The sequence below is a fragment of the Megalobrama amblycephala genome, linkage group LG22, assembly GCF_018812025.1.
Source record: "Megalobrama amblycephala isolate DHTTF-2021 linkage group LG22, ASM1881202v1, whole genome shotgun sequence".
In the NCBI taxonomy this organism is placed as follows: Eukaryota; Metazoa; Chordata; class Actinopteri; order Cypriniformes; family Xenocyprididae; genus Megalobrama; species Megalobrama amblycephala.
The window spans coordinates 7,782,542-7,804,472 of NC_063065.1; the positions used below are offsets into that span (position 1 = coordinate 7,782,542).

Below are 21,931 nucleotides of genomic sequence, written 5' to 3' on the forward strand. Positions count from 1 at the left end.
TCAATTTAACACATCCTTGCTGAATAAAGTATTAATTTTTTCCAAAAAAAAAGAAAGAAAAAAATTACAGACCCCAAACTTTTGAATGGTATAATATATATTGTTACAAAAGATTTCTACTTAAATAAATGCTGTTCTTTTTTAACTTTTTATTCATCAAAGAATCCTGAAAAAAATATTATTAACTGTAGTAATATTTTACAATATTACTGTTTTTTTTCTGTATTTTTGATTAAATAAATGCAGGCTTGATGAGCATAAGAGAAAAAAAATCAGATTTATTATTAATTATAAATAAAACAAAAACCAAATAAATATATATTTAAATTACATTTTATTTATTATCATTTAATTAATATTATATTATATTATATATTAAATATAATATATTAAATTAACTATTTTAATTTATTTAAAATAATATAAGATTAAATACCCAGCAAAAAAAAAAAAGTTTTGAGAAAGGACAAATGCACAAAAAAGGCACACACCTGTAATTGGCGCAGTTGTGTCAGCTGTTTGCGCAGTTCAACTGTGTGCTGCTGCAGGTCAGTAAGGTGCAGCTGCATTTGTGAACGGGACATTGCTATTGGCTGACAGACTCCAGAGGGCGGGGGCGGCATTAGGGCCAGAGGCGCAGACGGTGATGACACTACCAATCCACAGGTGCAAAAGTCAAACATACAACATAAACTTGCACATGTAATTATTATTTTTTTTTTTATGTACCGTAATGGTGAAATCTAATTATCCACAAGCCTGTTAGTCATTCAGCTTTAAATGTCTAAGTTTCTCAAAATGTCTCATTTCCATATCAACCACAACAGAACAACAAAAGACATCTGATTCTTTGTCTTGATGTTTATATGAGTCACATCCAAAAACAAGCCCAACACAACTCGGTACACACTCCATCTACGGTACGTTGTATATTCATGCAACATACATTCAAATTCAGACCCTTCTGTTTTCATATACATTCACACTGTTATTAAATCTCAGAAACAGTCCTTATTAGATCTGTTTAAGAACTGGAAAAGGAAGACAAAACATTCTAGTACACTGACATTCAAGAGTGTTAGTGGGAATTTCCATACAACAAAAACATTCCGGGATAATCCATAAGACAGACATATATGCAGTGCCTATAAAAGTGTAAACCTCACTGGACTTTTTGTGCTACATGAATCATTATGTATTTAACTGAGAGTTCTGTCACTTGTCAAGACAAAGTGCTGTATAATTCTAAAAAAAAAAAAACATGTATGAAATTAATTAAACATAAAAGTCAAAGGAGGTGAAGACTTTTTATAGGCACTGTATATATATATATATATATATATTTAACACAGAGGGTTTCCAAACTCCAGGATCTGGGATCCCTGAATACATACATTCTATACACACTCCTGACGCAAATTTGCAATGCACAAATCGCAATGCAACACAATCTGTAATGCAACAGACGTAGGGGAAACCGAGAAAGTGACAGACAACCAGACATACATTAATATACCTTTTTGCTTTCTAAACCTTCCAGCTGAAATATAAAATATCACCAGTTAACTGTCCCCAAAATAATACACTCTAGTGCACAATCAATTATAATAAATAAATAAAATATTATATATACATACATATATTAATATTTATTAATTATTATAATTAATAATTTATTTATTAATTATAATAAAAAAATAAATACATAATTAAAAAATAATAATGTATTTAATCTATATATATATATATATATATATATATATATATATATATATATATCAGTCAGATTTATTATAAATGGTGAAAAATAGATTTTCTAAAAAATAGAATTCTAATGAATATATTATTAAAATAAATAAAATATTTTTAAATTATATATATATATAGATATGTATTATAATCTAATATAATAACTGTCCCTCAATACACAATACATGTACTTATATATATATATATATATATATATATATATATATAAATAGTTATTATAAATTATATTCTAAAGCACAAATCATTAAAATAAAAAATAAAATAAATTATATTAAATAATTAAATAATTATTTATATATACTTATTTAAAATAATAAATATTAAATACTTAAATAAAATAATTAAAATAAATAAAACAAATAAAATAATTATATATATATATATATATATATATATATATATATATATCAATTATTATAATATAATATAAGCGCTTCAGATTTATTTATTATAAATTATAATAAATAAAATACTTTATATATATATATATATATATATATATATATATATATATATATATATATATATATATATATATATATATAATTCAAATAAATATAAATATTACAAATAAATATAATATAATATAATATAATATAATGTTCAGTGTCTTATTCAGTATTCAATCAGATGTAAAATGTTTACATAGAAGACATTTTCGGTTCATGTTCATTTACATTACTGACACTCAAATCATGAACTTAGTCATGGACTGCTGCCACGAAACACAAATAACCATTAGCTAATGTAAACCAATCCAAATGAGCATCGTTTCAAGACTGATCATACTGCGGTCCTCGAGGACTTGGTCTGCCTGCTTCTATCATTTAGATAAGCATTCTTTGGTGCACTGCGGAGTCGTGTCTTATTAACACCATGCATGATTCACCCATTTAATGACCTGTTAATTGATACGCCTATTCCCCATCACTTAATTGTTCTTGTGAACATAATTAGTTTAGTAACAGCTTTTCTAAAGCACAAACAGTTCAGGCCTTGTTGAGACATTACAGTCACCTCTTCATGTCAATAAGATTCATTTTTTAACCTTATAAACTGAACAATGCTCAAGAATTAATATGATAGGCCTATCTTTCATTTTCATTGCGTTTGTTAGTATGGTATTATGTAAATTATGCACAGAGGACAAAGATACTGAGCTTTCAAGAGCTACAACACTCTGATTCATCATTTCTTTACATTATATATCTGTCAGGTTTTTGAAAGTTGTTGATCAGTAGCTCATGTAATATAGCGTTTTCATCTTAGATATTTTACACTTTTTAACAGTGTTTGGCACAAATGCTAAAGCCATATTCACACACATTCAAACAGTATAGTACTCACTCTCTGGTGCAGAGCAGTCGCTTGCTGTTTCTGCCTTCTCACTGCAAGACAAACACATTAAACACATCTCCATGGAGCAAACACACACACCATTTACATGCTATTATAAGTTGCATAGATGTGTATTAATAAAAGAATCACATTAAAATGAGTGTTGACAGCTTTGACTGTCACTCATAACTTTCAGGTTTGATAGTGATGTTCAGTGGTATTGGCTTGAAGATTAGATTTCTTACGGGCTGTCTGGTCCACGGGTCAAAACACTCTGAACCAGTCCGGTTAGACTGGCTATCTGCTTCTCCATGGCCTCCATACGCTCTCTAAAAATATAAAATACCATTATACACATACAAAATTAGTCAAAATGAAAGATAACCATGCTGAAATACTGAGCCCTAAAGGGACATGATGATGGAAAAAATTGAGGTGGGAGGGAAGATTCGCCCTAGAAAGTTTGCATTCACTCACAAAACTTTTGTGATGGAAATAATATGAGGTGGGTGGAAAAACTATATTCCAATGCCTATTTCAAATTTTCTTCGCATTCTCTCGCAAAACTGTTGTGTTCGCCCAAACAACTTTGCATTTTCTTTTACAAAACTTTTTTGCATTCCCCAGAGATACTTTGCGTTCGCTTGCAAAACTTTTGCATTCTCCCTTAAAAATTTTGCAATTGTGCTCCCTCAAGAAACTTTGCATTCACTCACAAAACTTTTTTGATAGAAATAATATGACGTGGGAGAAAGAAAACTATATTTTAATACTTTTGCGAGCAAACGTAAACTTTTTAGGGGGAACGCAATACTTGGATAACAGCGCTGGATTGGTAATTTTCCCAGTGGGCCGACGCACTTTTGGGGCCGAAACAAGTTTCTTTTTGTTTTTTTTTGTTTTTTTGCCAAGGACTGGCCTATTATTCAGGGACAGCAGCCCATTTATTTGTGTGATATATAATATGTGTGCGTGCTAGTGTTGTCAAAAATATAGATATTTTACTCATTCCTGCAGGTTTTGCACTCACACCAAAAGCATGTGCAACACTGATCTACTGTATATAAGTGGCGTGCACACAAAGCCGCCTCTCAAACAGCTCACTTAAATGGTCAAATACACAAAAAATTGTCAAAATTGTCTTGGCAAGTATTCAGGTAAACACAGTCAGTTTTGGAATGTAAACAGTTGAGAAAGAAACTGCATGTTGTGTAACAGTATATTGTATCTGTGCATGAGCTCTTAAAGTGACAGCAGCCTAATATTCCTGCTGCTGTCTGTTATGTTAATCAAAGAACAAAAAACAGAGGAAATCACTCGCTGCTTTTGATTGAATAACTTTTGTAACTTTAAAGGGGACCTATTATGCCCCTTTTCACAAGATGTAATATAAGTCTCTGGTGTCTGCAGAATGTGTCTGAAGTTTCGGCTCAAAATACCCCACAGATCATTTATCAAATTTGCCCCTATTTGGGTTTGAGCAAAAACACAGTTTTTGTGTGTGTCCCTTTAAATGCAAATGAGCTGCTGCTCCCGGCCCACTTTCCAGAAGAGGGCGGAGCTTTAACAGCTCACACTTCGGTTTCTCAACAACAACAAAGCTGGAGAATCTCGCGCATCCAAAATGACGATTGTCAGTAGCAGGATAAATGTATGTAGTTGCTGTGGAGTTGATTCAACTCATCGACTAGCATGTGCCGTCATGTTAATCTTTTGTGCAAATCCAGCGTTGAATTGACCCTCGTTTGTGACGAGTCCGGAGTAAAATGACGGCATGGCAACAACACTCTACTACAACAACTCTTCCTCTTCTTTAAAGCAGCCCAACATGGCTTCACATGGTTAAGTGGTATGACTAGCTATCTTGGACGTTTTAGGAGAGAAACCCTAAGTAGAACTGACTCTCACCTGGTCTCTTCGTTTCCAGGTAATGTTGAGCCATACACTGGTAACGGCCCTCCGTCTCCTCCGGGGCCCCCAAGCATACATATCTGCTCCAGAGGTGGTCCTCCTGGACGATTCTTTGGGCTCTCTATGTACACAGTGCCATCTTTACGAAACCCATGTCTCCCAGGGGACCCTCGTCCTGGGTGACTCCCATACGGATCCCTGCCATCAGACAGTTTTTGAGGCGAGGCTGGAGGTAGGGTTCGGAAACCCATAGTGGCATATGGATCTGCGTATATGGGACCACCAGGCCTGTAGAGGGCGCCCTCAAGCTCACACTGTAATGCCGCGGCAGGGTATCCACCAATTGAGCGCACCGATCCGCGGCGGTAAGCCAGAGCTTGCTGCGAGGCCACGCTGAGCCGAGGATCCTGGACGAGCGTGTACGGGTCTGCGTATATCGCTTCGTTTTTTAACAACACCACGCTCTTCGATGACGATGTAATTTCCTCATCCGGTTTCACATCACGCCGTTCCAGAATAGCACTTGGGGAGGCACAAAATGCAGGGTGGGCCTGCTGGGGGGCGTGGCCTCCTTGGTGGGTGTGGTGTTGGTGCTGATAGGGGTGGAGCTGAGGCGATGGATGGGGACCAGCGTAAGAGGACGGGCGCCCACCCGTGTAAGAAAGACGGGATTGTGAGCGTGACGGAGAACCAGAGGGAGGAGAGGAAGACGGGAGTGTGTTTAAACGACGCGTGGGAGACGATTCCCTCGAGGTGTACACCAGCTCTCTCTGGAGAGAGAGACAGAATGGAAGAGAGGAAGACAGGAGGAAGTAAACGCATATGACATATGACAAGATAAATTCAACAGCATCAGAACAGATCCACGCTATCTGTCATACAGATTTTGGGGAGGATGTGTATTATTAATTTAGATCATTTCTAAATAATTATTTGAATAACATAGCACTTATGTTTCATTTTTGGCTGTTAGTTACCTACATTGAGATGTTTTGTTTGACATATATGATAAAATGTTTGTTAAACAGCTAACAGATGTTTTTCTACACGGTCACACACACTCACCCGTAGGTCTCCGTTGGCGATGTGTGCGTGGTGTACGGGGTGGGCTGCGTGCTGTGCGTTGTAGTGCGTGTCTCGTATCGGAGCCTCTCTGCAGTAAATCTTGATGAGGCAGCGGTCGTGGATGTCACGAGGGTCCTCCAGCTCGTAAAAGATGTTGCGTGCCTCGTCCTTGATGAGGAGAGCCGTTCCGGGCGAGCGCAACGCGCCCATCGTCAGTTTCTGAGGGAACATGTGCACGATGAGGGCGTGAAGCGTCTCCATGCTGGTCAGCTCATGAGTGATGTGCACCCGCCGCGTCTCGTCACCAAACTGCAAAAATAACACCGCTAGAAAAAAAGACCAAAAAAATTCACTTAGTTTAAATTTGATATTCAATACAACAGCACAACTGTGAATATGATGTTGCATTATTATTTATTATAAATGATTTATTATTATTATAAATTATCATTATTATTTTTTTAATTCATGCACCTCATAATCTTCAATCAAAATAAGTTCCCCTCCCTCTTCCAGGCGTGAGGGCGGGACAACCTGTCACTCACATGAGATCCACCAATAGCAAACCATCCAATCAATTCCCCATGAGCAAATCAAGTCCCGCTCTACATTTTTCTTGTTCCAGAAGTCATTTCACTTGGATATACGTCACAATAGGGAAGAAAAGACAACTTCCATTTCATGCCGATGTCATGAGAAATCAAGTCCCCCCACCCAGAAATCAGGTCTCCTTTAGGATCCAGTAGTAATGCCTTATAAAAAGTAGTTATCGTGATGTCTTGACTAATTATAACCTATTTCGCTATTGTTGTATGGTTTATTACATTATGTGCACAAACAACATGCTTGAAATATAAAATGAATGCCTATGTGTTGCATAATAAAACAAACTTGAAACACAACCATGCCTAAAAATGTATTTTTTTATAAGGATAATGATTGTTGCAACATACTATGTTCTGTAAAAGTAATTTAATATTTATTTTACACTATAATAGCAATGTAGTATATGTTTTTTTAGCATATTAACACAGCAATATTCACTTCCAACACCTACATCTCAGTATTTAGCAACAATGTTCTTCCTGACAATGTGAACTACACCCTATATGGAGGTTAGCCAATCATTTAAAGGGTTAGTTCACCCAAAAATGAAAATTCTGTCATTAATTGCTCACCCTCATGCCGTTCCAAACCTGTAAGACCTTCGTTAATCTTCGGAACACAAATTAAGATATTTTTGATAAAATCCGATGGCTCAGTGAGGCCTCCATTGACAGCAAGATAATAAACACTTTCAGATGCCCAGAAAGCTACTAAAGACATATTTAAAACAGTTCATGTGACTACAGTGGTTCAACCTTAATGTTACGAAGCGACAAGAATACTTTTTGTGCACAAAACAACGACTTTATTCAACAATATTTAGTGATTGGCAATTTCAAAACACTGCTTCATGTAGCTTCGAAGCTTTACGAATCCTTTGTTTCGAATCGAGACTGTAAAACTGTCATGAAATGACGTATAACTGTCATTACCAATCAAAATGCGTGTTCATTTAAATGCAATGTGTGGACTTTTTACACCATTTCTCCTATTTCCATTTAGCAAAACTAATTTATTAACGACTACAAGCACCCACATCCCTAAACCTAACCTAGTGATTTATAGTGCATACACACTTTATGAACACGTGTTCCCTGGGATCGAACCCACGATCACATGATTGCATATTGTTATTGCAATGCTCTGCCAATTGAGCTACGCAAAACCCGAAACATGACGCAGATAAAAGGGAACAATGCATTAAAATGAAAGTCTCCTGTTGTCGAAAGGGGCGCAATTTTTGCATACGCTCCTATGGGCAATTTTATCTGCCTGCAATACCGGAGGCTGCACTTTTAGGAGCGCAGCAGTTTCAGGACCGCATTTCTAGGACCCTAGTTTTTGTGAAAGCGCCATCTTTTTTTAAATATTTAAACAGCGTTACTAATGGGTAGGTTTAGGGACTAGGTTTGGTTAGGACAATATATCAATTAAATTGAATCAATAGCATTACCATCGGGTAGGTCTAGGGCTAGAGGTTGGTTAGGACAATATATAAATTAAACTTAATCAATTAAACAACTAAATCATTGCTAGGGTCCTAGAACTGCAGTCCTAGAAATGCAGCCTCCAGTATTGCAGGCAGATGCTACTCCCTATGGGTCGTATTTTATGAATTAAAATCAAAGTGTCCTGTTGTCGATAGGGGCGCCAATTTAGTAAACGCTTCTATGGGTCGTATTTCAGGGAAGTGACAAACGACCCATATGGTCGTATTGGTTGGAGAACATGTTGTTCGAATCATTGGTTCGGAGCACGTATCAAACTGCCAAAGTCACATGATTTCAGTAAACGAAGCTTCGTTACGTCATAAGTGTTTTGAAATTTCAATGGTTCACCACTGGGGGGCGTGACTTTGCCAGTTTGATAAACGCTCCGAACCACTGATTCGAAACAAAACATTCGTAAAGCTTCGAAGCCTCATGAAGCAGTGTTTTGAAATCGCCCATCACTAGATATTGTTGAATAAAGTTGTTGTTTTGTTTTTTTGGCACAAAAAAAGTATTCTTGTCACTTCATAACATTAAGGTTGAACCACTGTAGTCACATGATCTGTTTTAAATATGTCTTTAGTAGCTTTCTGGACATATGAAAGTGTTAATTATCTTGCTGGCAATGGAGGCCTCACTGAGCCATCGGATTACGGGTGTAGAACGACATGAGGGAGAGTAATTAATGAGAGAATATTCATTTTTGGGTGAACTAGAAAAATGGTCACATAAAATTAAATGGTGTAAGAAAGCTTGACGAACATAAACAGCTGAAATAAAATGCCATTAACGTGTACATGTGGCACTTGATATCATACCTGGTGCTCTTAGTTTGGCTTGGCTGGGCGATCGAGCCAGTGGAAGACTCTGTCTGAGGATGTTGGAGCGACTGAAGCCCAGCGGCAGCTCAGCGTCGGCCATGCTTTCCAAACTCTCCGCAGACGCGTAACAGAGTCGCCCTCCTACCTGCTCGCCCAGCGTGTGCTGCTGCAGCCCCGCAGCGCCGCGTGGAGTCCTGGCCTGCAGGAGACAGACAGACGGAGACATTCAGATCAGTGTGTGTTAGTCTCAGAGCGGAGGGAGGGAACGCTCTCTAATTGACCGTGTTGCAGAAGTAGCAGTTTTGCAAGGGTAATGAAACCTCTGTGATGGGAAGGCAAAAGACTGTCTAGGGAAAATTAGGAAGTGCGTGTGTATGTGTGGAGCTGCTCTAAAGTAGTGAAAGGAAACCCATGCAGGCAAAAACATTCTCAAATCATGCTGATAACATGATCATATCAGCTCGACTGCTGCTGTCACTGAACCAAAAGGGCACAAAACAAATACAAAGACATTCTCACATCCATGACAATTTCTCACTTTAGCTATTCACTCAAATTGTTATACACATATATATTTACACTATTGTGTAAATTTTTTATTAAATATTTCTGAAAGAAGTCTCCTATGCTCACCAAGGCTACATTTATTTTATCAAAAATATATTAATAATGACAATAACATTGTAAAATATTATTACCATTTAAAATAAAAAAAACTGTTTTCAATTGTATTTTAATGAGTAATTTATTCCTGTGATCAGTCCTGTGATTCCTGAACTTCAGTCTTCAGTGTCACATGATGCTTCAGAAATCATTCTAATATGCTGATTTGCTGCTTAAGAAACTTTTCTTATTATTTTCAATGTTGAAAACAGGTGTGCTGCTTCATATTTTTGTGGAAACCGTGAATTTTTTTATTTATTTATTTATTTATTTTAGAATTCTTTGATGAATAGAAAGTTCAAAAGAACAGCATTTATTTGAAATTGAAAATCTTTTGTAACATTATAAATGTCTTTACTGTCACTTTTGATCAATCCTCACGGTATTAACGGGATAGTTCACCCAAAAATTAAAATTATCCCATGATTTACTCACCCTCAAGCCATCCTAGAGCTGTGTCTGAAACCGCTCCCTATCCACTATATAGTCCACTATATCGGGTGTCGGCCATTTTGTAGTGGTGTCCGAATTCTGAGTGAACGACTTCATTCCCTACATTCGTTCACTACTTTATACCCACAATTCTCTCTGATTTCGAGTGTACATTCCATGTAGAATCGTCGCCTATCAACGTTACCCTCGATTTCCAGTTTGATTTTGTTGAAACCATGGAAACACCAAAGCACTATTTCCCAAAATCCAATTTTTTAACCTTTTTTTTTTTTTTTTTTAATCACTACTTGAATAAAACCTACTAAAATGTAGGGGGACATTATTATATAGATGAATTAAAAAAAAAGAAAGAAAAAATTCATAAAGAAATTATATTAAAAATATTATTTTTGTTATTAAAATATTATGTAGGCATTAAATCAATTTAATGTGTTTTACTAACAGCAATGTGTTTTAATAATTTGTGGCACTATTAACTCATTAAACTTTAAAAGATGATAATTTAGTGGATGATTTAAAAAAATTCGTTAATCATAGGTAGCGTATTCAAATCATAACGGTCGCCTGAGGGCGCTCAAAGACCATGTAATCTGTGAGCGTGAGAGTTTCTAACAACTTTATTAAAAAGGATAAATACATGAAATTATGTACACTTGTTAATGTGTTTATTTTTGTTTGCAGTATTTTATAGTATTAAATGATTATGAACACATTAAGCATGACAAAAAAATTATACAATCGATTAAACTACAAAGCTGGCACAGAGGCATGTATGATTACAAAATGAAGTCATTATGATTGTTATCGTTATTAACATTGTTTTATAATGTAAATAACATGTAGGATAAAATAGTTTTATCGAGTGTCGAGCCGTTTCTGAGATAGATATCTCCGACGCAGTGTATACGTCAGCGTCCGAATTCACTTACTTCGTTTCGTTCACTCTATACAGATATAGTGCACTCAAATGCCATACACTATATAGGGATTAGTGAATGAGTGAACGAGTGAGCGGTTTCGGACACAGCTAAGGTGTATAAAAAAAAGTCCAAAGTCCCTTTAAGACACGTCATTTCACTCGGCGGCCATCTTTGAAACGCCTCTCGGGCATCCTGGGCATCATGCAATCTCTTTGAATGGGGAAACATCAAATTCTCCAAAACTGTTCGCCAACCTTACGATTAAATTTCATATTTGAAATCACTAATGAAATTTAACAACAACCGGCTCATAAATTTAGTTTCTAAACGCTCGAATCATGACAAAAAAAACTATTTTTCATGCTGGATCAAGCTAACGCGCATGCGCAGACCTAAATGCGCGTCTCTTCGGAGGCCCGCGTCTGACTGTTTCTATAGAAACCGGTGATTCTAACGGCCGCTGAAGTGACGCGATGACTTTACCAGTCGGCGATTGGCTCTTTTTTAGAAGGCGGGACTTATTCCGCCATATTGCGCGTTTTCACTTTCTTGTGTTATTCTATAGTCTTTGATATGACTATCTTCTTTCAGACAAACACAATCGGAGATATATTTAAAAATATCCTGGCTCTTCCAAGCTTTATAATGGCAGTGAATGGGGGGCCAGATTTTGTAGCCCAAAAAATGCATCCATCCATCATAAAAATAATCCATATAAAATAACTCCAGGGGGTTAATAAAAGCTTTCTGAAGCGAAGCAATGGGTTTTTGTAAGAAAAATATCCATATAAGATCCTCTTCTCTTATATCAAAATCCTCCATTTCTCTTTAAAAATTCTCATTTTAGACTTCTAATTTATGACCGGTGTTTTGTCATGCATCGTGTCAGAGGTTACTCTGGAGGTTACACAAATAAATGCGTATGGCCGTCTGCCGGAAGCTAGCTATTATAGTCAATAAAGTTTTAAATATGGATATTTTTCTTACAAAAACCCATCACTTCGCTTCAGAAGGCCTTTTTTAACCCACTGGAGCCATATGGATTATTTTTTCATAATGGATGGATGCATTTTTTGGGCTTTAATATGGTGCTCCCCTTCACAACCATTATAAAGCTTGGAAGAGCCAGGATATATTTTAATATAACTCTGATTGTGTTCATCTGAAAGAAGAAAGTCATATACACCTAAGATGGCATGAGGGTGAGTAAATCAAGGGATAATTTTCATTTCTGGGTGAATTATTCCTTTAATATCTTTAAAAAAATAATTAAATTGACCCCAAACTTTTGAACAGCAGTCTATGTATTGAAAAATTCATTTAAAACATAAAATTATGTATTTTCAATCTCAAAAACATCATAATTAAAACTAGAGCTAAAACTGAAATGATATAATACTAAAAAGTTAGCTTGTATGATGCTCCAAAGAAGTCCTAAAATAATTGAGTTCAAATAATAGTTTAATAAACAGACAATAATCAAAACTATGATTCAAACTACATGCAAACACACCCAATTTTCACAAAAAAAGTTTAAACACTAATTTCCAAGAGGAAATGTTTCTACTCACACCAATATCTGCTTTATTTAAATCTCCGTAAAGCACATGTGGATGTCAGGGCATAGCAGTGAAGGTTTGCAGTCAAAAGAAACTTTCTTGACCACAGTATTCATGCACCTCTGATTGGCTAAGTCGGTTTGATTGATCAGTATTCTACCCAATCAGAATGAGTGAAGTCCTGACTGACAGGACAGATGTTTGCAGCTGTGCCCCTCTATGCCAGATTTCATGGGTGTTAACAGTCCTAAAATGCCATTCTAGTGAGAGATATAATCAGGAATGTGCTCCAAGTTTCAAACATCTATTTACAAACCAACCAAATGTAACAGTTTAGTAATACATTGCAGTTATGGACACATGAATCTTGTGAGACTTGCCAAACAAAAGTCTCAGCTCATCTGTCTCTATGGGCTACAGGTTAATGGCTTCACAATAAGTGTGAATTAACCTCATTTCCCTTTAATAAACACATTCATTAGCATGACAGCATCAACATGACAGCGCTTATTGATTGAGAAGTCTGAGTGTGTTTATGTGGCCAGAGAGGGAGATAAACAAGCGAGTGTTTATCCCTGTAAAGCCTGACATATCAAATAATACATCAATTCTATCATTAATGATACATCAGGCTTTAAAGGCACAATATGTAAGATTTTTGGATTAAAATATCCAAAAACCACTAGAACAAGGTTATATATTTTGTTGACTTGTGTACTTACATTACATTATCCCTGATGTTTCCAAGAATGTTTAAATCCAGAGAAATAAGCAATTTTAACCAGGACACGGACCTTGTCCGTGCGTCGCCTATCAACGTTACCCTCGATTTCCAGTTTGATTTTGTTGAAACCATGGAAACACCAAAGATGCTTTAATATATTATACATTTTATTAGACAAGGGAATCACTGTTTGGATACATTTATAGACAGAAAACTAATCTTTGTTATATAGCTCAAAATGTTTAGTCTTATCGTTTGAATCTCATTTTCTTGATTTTCAGCGAGTACCATCTCGACAGTTCTGAAATAAACACTTAATATAATAGGCTTAGCATAGTGAATCAGAGTGAGACAAAAACATGTTTTGTAAGAAGGATTGACACAAAAAACATAAAAAATTACATAGTGTACCTTTAAAATGAAAACGTAAAATAATAACCAGTGGTGTATAAAGTACTCGAAAACCATACTTGAGTAAAAGTAAAGATATCTTACCAGAAAATGACTTTGGTAGAAGTTAAAGTCACTGTTTTGAATGTTACTTGAGTAAAAGTTTTAAAGTATGTGATATTTTTTGCACTTAAGTACGAAAAGTATTTTTTTGATATTAAAGGTACTTAAGTATTGAAAGTAAAAGTACAAGTAAATGTAAAATACATAAGGAGCAAAAAATATAATTAAAAATTGTTCTATGCACAGTTTGAGCAGCATGATTGTTCAGTTTTAACTCTTTCTTACATTTGTTTCTTTGAATTAAAAAATGGCTAAATGTTTATTGTAATTTTTAAATATAAAAAATACTTATATATTAATTATTATTCGTTCATGTTAATTCATAGTGCACTATAACTAATGTAAGAGACAACTTTAACAATGAACAATACTTTTATTAACCTTTTAATTTATAAATGGACTCTTATTGTAAAGTGTTACCATTTCATAACAGTCATGCTTAAAAATTGCCATCTTTACACACAAAGGCATAGCATGGGTCTATTATATGTATACTTTCACACATTATTTGCCTCTATTTTAGAAAACTTGATGATGATCTAATCAAAATATGTGTTACAGTGCCAATAAAAAAACTAATTGAATACATTTCTGATAAATGTGTCTGTCGCTGCATGATGAGGATACAGTTTAAATATGCAACTTCACTGGATAACGAATGCATAACAGCGAACAAATGGATATAAACTAATGCAAATGAATGGTAACAATCATGACATTAAACAGTTGGTATTTTTGTCACATTGTTTTAACTGCCTGAGGTACTAATGTTAGCATCCTCTCAGCCTCGACGGCAATGCATTCTAAACTAATGCAGCATCTAACTACTTTATAATGATATGAAAACATGTACTGTAGTGTACACTGTGTAACATACCGTTTTGTTGTTCGTTTTAAGTCCGTTTTTGATTTCGCGCAGCCTCACGACACGTGTCAAAACAAACTCTACGAGGCATCAGTGATAGTTTTTATTTCGCCTCTAGAGGTCGCTCTTGTACTGTATAATGACATCACATTCTTCTCAGCCTCCAGCAACAGACGCAACCCGGAAAATGAAATCAACAGCGGTTGTGCGAGCACTTGTTTGCAGTCTGTGGGCCCTATTTTAACGATCTAAACGCAAAGTGTAAAGCGCACGGCGCAGGCGCTCTCAGGGCGTGTCCAAATCCACTTTTGCTATTTTAACGACGGAAAAACGGTCCGTGCGCCGGGGCGCATTTTTGAAATGGGTTGTCCCTATTCTCTTAATGAGTAATGGGCGTAACGTTCAATAAACCAATCGGAGTGTCATCTCCCATTCCCTTTAAGAGCGAGATGCGCTCGCGCCATGGCGGATTGCTATTTACATGGCGGAATTTGTTGGCGGAAAAGCTGAACGCTTTTCAAGCGAAGAAACCGATCTGCTCGTGCGCGAAGTTAAACGTTTAGTTAGAAGTTAAACGAAGTTACATTTTTATATTTATGTAGCCTACACAATAATATTCTTTTACACTGTAATCCTTTTGTTTTTAATATTTGGCATGTTTGTGTGATGCGCATCCCAGTGTGTAATAAGCAAAGTCAACGCGCACTGCGGACGCGCCCAGAGGCGCAGTTTCTACCAACGCGCTCTAACAAAAAAATATTGCGCCATTACTCTAGACTTTAGACCAGGTTTGAGTTGGTCTATGGCGCAGTCTATTTTCAGCTCCTTAAAATAGCAATGCGCCTGAACACACCTCTTTTTTAGACCAGCACGCCCATGGGCGCACTAACTGGCGCAAATGCATTTACTAATTTAAGGACGTGGCGCTGAACGGGAAAACGCGAACGGCGCCAGACACAAACTAGCAAACACACTTGCGCTGCGCCTTGCGTCGCATTGCGCCGGGTGTATTATAGAGCCCTGTGTTTTTCCGACTTTATTTTGTAGTAAGTAATGAAAATGCTTTGGGAAAATGTATCGGAGTAAAAGTATACATTTTATTTAGGAAATGTAGTGGAGTAAAAGTAAAAGTTGACAGAAATATAAAGACTTAAGTAAAGTACAGATTCTCCCAAAAAATACTTAAGTACTGTAACAAAGTATTATTACTTCGTTACATTACACCACTGATAATAACAGTTCCTTGAGAGTATTTGGTCATGTGTTCCTGATGAGATGGCATTCCCTAGTCATCTAGCAGTCTCTTAACCCGACACGATTGCCTGCATCTTCCATGAGTCGTTCCTGAAGTCTTCTTTTACTTGAACGGTTTGTTGTCATTGCCAGGCCTGTTTGTTGTCATTGCCAGGCCTGTTTGTGCGTCTGAAGCGACAGCTCCGTGCAGTTCAGGTGATTCACCTCACACCACAAGCCTGCTGTCTCTATTTGAGCTCGCCCAGACTTTTACAACTGATCTGAGTTTGCGCTGAGGTCCACATCTTGACTTTTCCTGGAAACTTAGATTTACAGACAGCATGTAGTGGGAAGTCGAGGAACTGTCCTGTAATATTGATTCAGCTGCCATACGGATGCAAAATTGTTCACCTCTGTCAAAGGCTACTGATCGATTGATCATGGGAGGAAAATGTTAATCCAGGACCGACATCATGGGCAATCATTCACAGAGCTGTAGGGAGTTGGTTAAATATAAAGAGCTGAAAGCTCAGATTCAATAACAAAATAAGTATGAGATACAGATACAATATATAAAATCAAGATTTTTTTTAATTATATTTTAGATAATGATTTAAGTTTATGTAAGCTCCACAATAGAGCAAATCTTTATTTATTTAGCATTATTTATAATTTATTTACTGAGAGTAAAAGACTGAAAAGACTGATTATCACCAAAGTCCCTTTAAGACAGTGGTCTCAAACTGCCGGCCCGCGGGCCATTTACGGCCCGCCCACCCCCTCTACCCGGCCCGCAACTGATCTCAAAAATAAAACATAATCCGGCCCGCTAAATTATTATTATTATTGTTATTCTCTAGTTGCTACCTGTCTGATATGCAAAGAAAAAGTCGCCGTTCTAAGGGGCATTCACATATCGCGTCACATAAGCAGCCGCGCCGCATTCTCCTTTCCAATGCGCTTTCGCTCCAGTGGCGTCTGTCGTTGCTATGCAACCATGAGCCGCGCTCTCAATCGCTTCTATTATGAGCGCGCTTGCCTAAATTACAGTAAAAGCACTCGACTTTAAGTCACGAGCGCCGATTTAAACCACCGAAACGCGTCCGATGCAGCCATTAAACGTTACCGATGCTCAAACGGCATCTTGGACAAATGTGGCCCAGCTGTGTGAGCACAAGCACTGCAGGTGTCTGTCAAGAAACAGAGTGTACAAATGTATTCAGGGATTGTATTTGTTCAGTACAGTGTTGTTCAGTGCAAGATTTTAATGTTATTTAAGCTAACATAAAGTAAGGGAAAATACTTCCACTAGACGTTAAAAACTAATAATGTACGTAACAATGAGAGATTTTTATTTTTTTGGCAAAATAAAGTTGATATACAGCTCCAGTTTTTTTGTTTATTTCTGACCCCTCCACGCCACAAGTGTTGCTGGTTTTGTTCCTAAATTACTGAATTTTTATTCCATATATCTTGTTGGATGTGAGAAGTCACACCAGACTATTTCAATTAATAGTATTATATTAGTAATAGTATTATATAATTATATTACACTCTGTAACAATGAGAGAGACACTGCTGTTTACATTTAGTATGGTAAATAAGATATTTATAGTATAGGTATAAAAATATTTTAGTAGGCCTAATGAAATTTGAAGTAAATGAGAAATAATGCAAAGGAAAGTAAATTTTCTGAAATGCTGCGCTTTCTTGCACTTGAAGGATAATATGGCCCTCCTATGAGGTGTCAATCACAGAAAAGGCCCCCCCGACAATTTGAGTTTAAGACCCCTGCTTTAAGACAAGTCATTTCACTCGGCGGCCATCTTTGAAACGCCTCTCGGGCATCCTGGGCATCATGCAATCTCTTTGAATGGGGAAACATCAAATTCTCCAAAACTGTTCGCTAACCTTACGATTAAATTTCATATTTGAAATCACCATTGAAATCTAACAACAACCGGCTCATAAATTTAGTTTCTAAACCTAAATTTAGCTAATTTTTGCCCAGATCAAGCTAATGCGCATGCGCAGACCTAAATGCTCGTCTCTTCTGAGGCGCGCGTGTGACTGTTTCTATAGAAACCGGTGATTCTAACGGCCGCTGAAGTGACGCGATGACTTTACCAGTCGGCGATTGGTTCTTATTTAGAAGGAGGGACTTATTCCGCCATATTGCGCGTTACACTTTCTCCCATTCAAAACAATACGAGTGACACGTCTTGTGTTATTCTATAGTCTTTGTTATCACTCATAATGCTCAAATATTAACTATATAGAAAAGTACATACTTTTTACAGTACTATGAAGCAGCACAACGGTTTTCAACATTGATAATAATCATAAATGTTTCTTGAGCATCAAATCAGCATATTAGAATGATTTCTGAAGGATCACGTGACACTGAAGACTGGAGTAACGATGCTGAAAATTCAGCTTTGATCACAGGAATAAATTACATTTTAAAATATATTCAGATTGAAAACAATTCTTCTAAGTTGTAATAATATTTCACAGTGTTTTTTAACTGTATTTTTGATCAAATAAATGCAGTCTTACAGTGAGCAGAAGAGACTTATTTCAAAACATTAAATCTTACCGACCTCTTTTGAACAGTAGTGTGAGATAAGCCCTGCTAACAGTGGGTCCTTTTTAAATATTTCATGGGATTTTTACCTTTAACAGGATTGGACAGTGGGCGACTCAAAACTATTTAGAGAAGAGGGATTCAAGGATCAAGAAATGACCCTCAAACTCGGGTCATTTGCACCACAGTGCAATCGAAACCCGCACGTTACTCTCCAGGCTCATCCCTGCGACATCCCTGGGTCCTTGAGCAGGACACTTTACTCCAGCACACTTCAGGGCAGAACTGTCCCAGCTATAAATGCATTTTTAATTGCCCAGTATGAAGTGTCTAAATGGCAACTAATTATAAAATGTTGAATTTTTAAAAATCTATTAATTATTGATATTCACTATTAATAATAAGACCTAAGATACGCATGTGAGAAAATCCAACAGCGATGAAAGTACTGTGGACAGATCTCTTGTAGTCCAGCATGCCGTGAGCTCAACGTTACACCTGGGGCCAATTTAACCAAAGCGAGCCATGCTTTTCCACAAACCAGAAGCTGTCACAGAGCTTACAATCGTCATCTGAAAGATTTTCATCCAAGGAATATAGAGCACATTGTCTGCAGGGAGAGAGAGGACTAGGAAAACGTTGAAGGTAAGTTTTTTGCTCAAAAGAATCTCAGGAAAGCATTCAGCTCTCCAGGGAGATGAATTCGACAATTAAGTCTATGTCTACATTAATCTTACAATTGGAAATGGCATTTTAATTTCAAAATGGTCTCCGTCCACACTAAGTTTCGGAAACGTCGGAAAATGCTTAAATCATCTTACTGTGCATTCGTAAAACATAATAAAAGCTCACCGAGATGGCCAGATATAATAAAGTCCTCATGCTATTCTTCTGGCACGATCATTTTCTTAGCAAAATATCTCACTCAATCGACATCCCATGTATGATCTAAAACACAATTGCTCTCATTTAAGTATTTTTGTCTTGTTTTCCAGTACAAATTTTTAAACATTCTTTACCTGAGAAGCAAAATGACATCAGATAGGGTTCTTGACTCAATTTTAAAATACATCTTTATGCCAAAAAAGGTTCTATATAGGGAGAAATGTCTTAAATAATTGCATAATACTCATGTTTAATGGGTTATTTTTAATTTTTTCTAGTAATAAAGTATGTTTAGAAGCTTTCATTCATAAAATGTAATCAAAATAAAAAATGAATTAAAACAAAATTAATTAAAGCAAAATTCACAAAAAACAACCAATCCTTTTTTTATAATCGCCATAAATCATAAACAGTCTCTCCAAACGAGCGGCTTCCAGATTTCTTCCTACTCTTACGTATGAGTATAGGGAAGCTCCACCCACAACTGGTGATGGAATCTGCCCTATTAGCATAGCTCCTCCCCTGAGTGAGCTGTACACAGTCCGACATGTTTATCTCCTCGACAGAGCATTTAACAGCAGCATCCAAGTAAGAAATGTGTTCTTATTAAAGCTAATAAAGTTATTTAAGCAATATTTTTTCTTTTGCTGTTTGGTTCATTTTAACAGCATATACAGCAGTGGGTATTGTATATTATGCTGTTTTTACTTTAATACACAGATCTAATATACAAATGTGATATATTTCCCTGTTGTTTAAGTTCACAGATATAACTGACTGTGTTTGTGAACTTTGTGTGTTTTTGACATAACCTTGTGTGTATTTGACAGTTTAAGTGCAATAAGACGCAAAAGAGAAATAAGTCTGATACTCTCAGGACGCGCTGTCTGACAGCCAGCTTTCTTTGTGCGTGCTTCGGATGTGTGCACTCAGAAAACCATATATCAGATGTTATGGCTTTAAAACACATGCAAATAATAACTTTCATGATGACAAAGGACTGCAATGTCACGTGTGCATGCCCACGATAGAAATGATAATCAAAACCAAACAGATGTTTTGTTAGTTATTGTTAGTTAACAGATGTTTTGTTAGTTAGTTGTTTTGTTAGAGTATCTGAGGCACAAGTTGTACAAGCTCCACCCTCTTCTGGAAAGCAGGCGGGGATCAGCAGCTCATTTGCATTTAAAGATACATGCACAAAAGCAGCATGTTTTTCTTCCACTCAAAAATGCGCATATACAGCATGGTATAATAAATGATCTGTGGGGTATTTTGAGCTGAAACTTCACAGGCACATTCTGGAGACACTAGAGACTTATATTACATCTTGTGAAAAGGGGCATAATAGGTCCCCTTTAAAACTAAATCCATAAAATGATCCCATGATGGGAACCCCTAAAAGGTTCTATATGTGAAACGCCTGACAGAACCCTTTAAAGTTCTATTTAGAACCTGTGTTTTCAAAAAAATGTGTTTTCAAATATATCCGTATTAGTGTAGACGTAGCCTAAGGCTGCACCACTTGACCAAATCAGGCCCAGTATGCTCTGCAGGGTTCTTTAACACCCGTCCTTTCTCTCTCCCTGAGCCTGTGAAAGGTGTATCTCAGGTCTGGAGGAGTTCCAGCATTGTTTCCATGCCAAAGATGAGAGATACTGAGTTGCTCTCACTTCTCACATCTTGAAGACCTGCAGAAGTCCCCAATGACTCTGGTGTCATAGGTTGCATTTACAATGGAGGCGAGTCAGTGCACTGGAACTTTGTGGAGGAGTTTATCCTGAAGGTGGATTTCCAGGAAACGCATGGCGTCTATAAATAAATAATTTGACATATACTTTCCACAATAAATGCTCCAACAGAGCTGCTGGCTTGATCGCAGTATGCACTGACAGGGGATCCTTCCGAATGCATTGTGCACGCTTTAATGCTAAATGTTACTCCCAGTGAGGAATGATGGAGCAGCATTTCACCGTTCATAGACCAGCTAATGTATTCATATAGTTCATTCATTCAGTGCCATTTTGTGTCTTGCGTTGTTTAGTTTTATTGTACTGTGTGCAAATATTGTGATGTTTTGCATCTGAATTTCATTAAACCACACAAACATATAGGCAGAAACACAGATAAACATGCATGTACATACATCTGGAGAAGGAGAGACATCTTACCTTAAAGCTCCAGTAATGTGGTTGCTAAGAGAATTAGAGAGGAACAGAGAAGGGAAAGAGTAATGAGTTATACTGCATCGTTACATTCATTTAAACATACACTAGCATTCAAAAGTTTGGAGTAAAGAATGCATTAAATTGGCAGTAAATTCATTTATAATGTTACAAAAGATTTCTATAAAAACTTTCTATTCATCAAAGAATCCTGGAAAAAAACATAGCAACAGAAATGTGTTTAACACTGATAATAATAAGAATATTCAAATGATTTCTGAAGGATCATGTGGCATTGAAGACTGTTGTAATGATGCTGAAAATTCAGCTTTGACATTAAAGGAATAAATAACATTTTAAAAC

The 21,931-nt window shown here is 36.5% G+C and overlaps 1 protein-coding gene across 4 annotated transcripts in view; it reads right to left on the bottom strand.

Annotated features, from left to right (window-relative positions):
• The window catches only part of zgc:114120 (uncharacterized protein LOC619267 homolog), a 77,137-nt gene that overhangs the window by 23,824 nt on the left and 31,382 nt on the right, over positions 1-21,931 (bottom strand). For 3 of the 4 annotated variants that reach the window (XM_048173977.1, XM_048173974.1, XM_048173975.1), the window contains exons 3-10: positions 21,575-21,598; positions 8,999-9,200; positions 6,085-6,410; positions 5,017-5,789; positions 3,354-3,437; positions 3,118-3,158; positions 1,517-1,540; positions 492-652 (exon numbers count right to left, since the gene is read on the bottom strand). In XM_048173977.1, coding sequence (XP_048029934.1) covers positions 492-652; positions 1,517-1,540; positions 3,118-3,158; positions 3,354-3,437; positions 5,017-5,789; positions 6,085-6,410; positions 8,999-9,200; positions 21,575-21,598 — 1,635 coding nt within the window. The remainder of the gene's footprint in view (positions 1-491; positions 653-1,516; positions 1,541-3,117; positions 3,159-3,353; positions 3,438-5,016; positions 5,790-6,084; positions 6,411-8,998; positions 9,201-21,574; positions 21,599-21,931) is intronic. The other variant, XM_048173976.1, reaches the window with a different exon arrangement.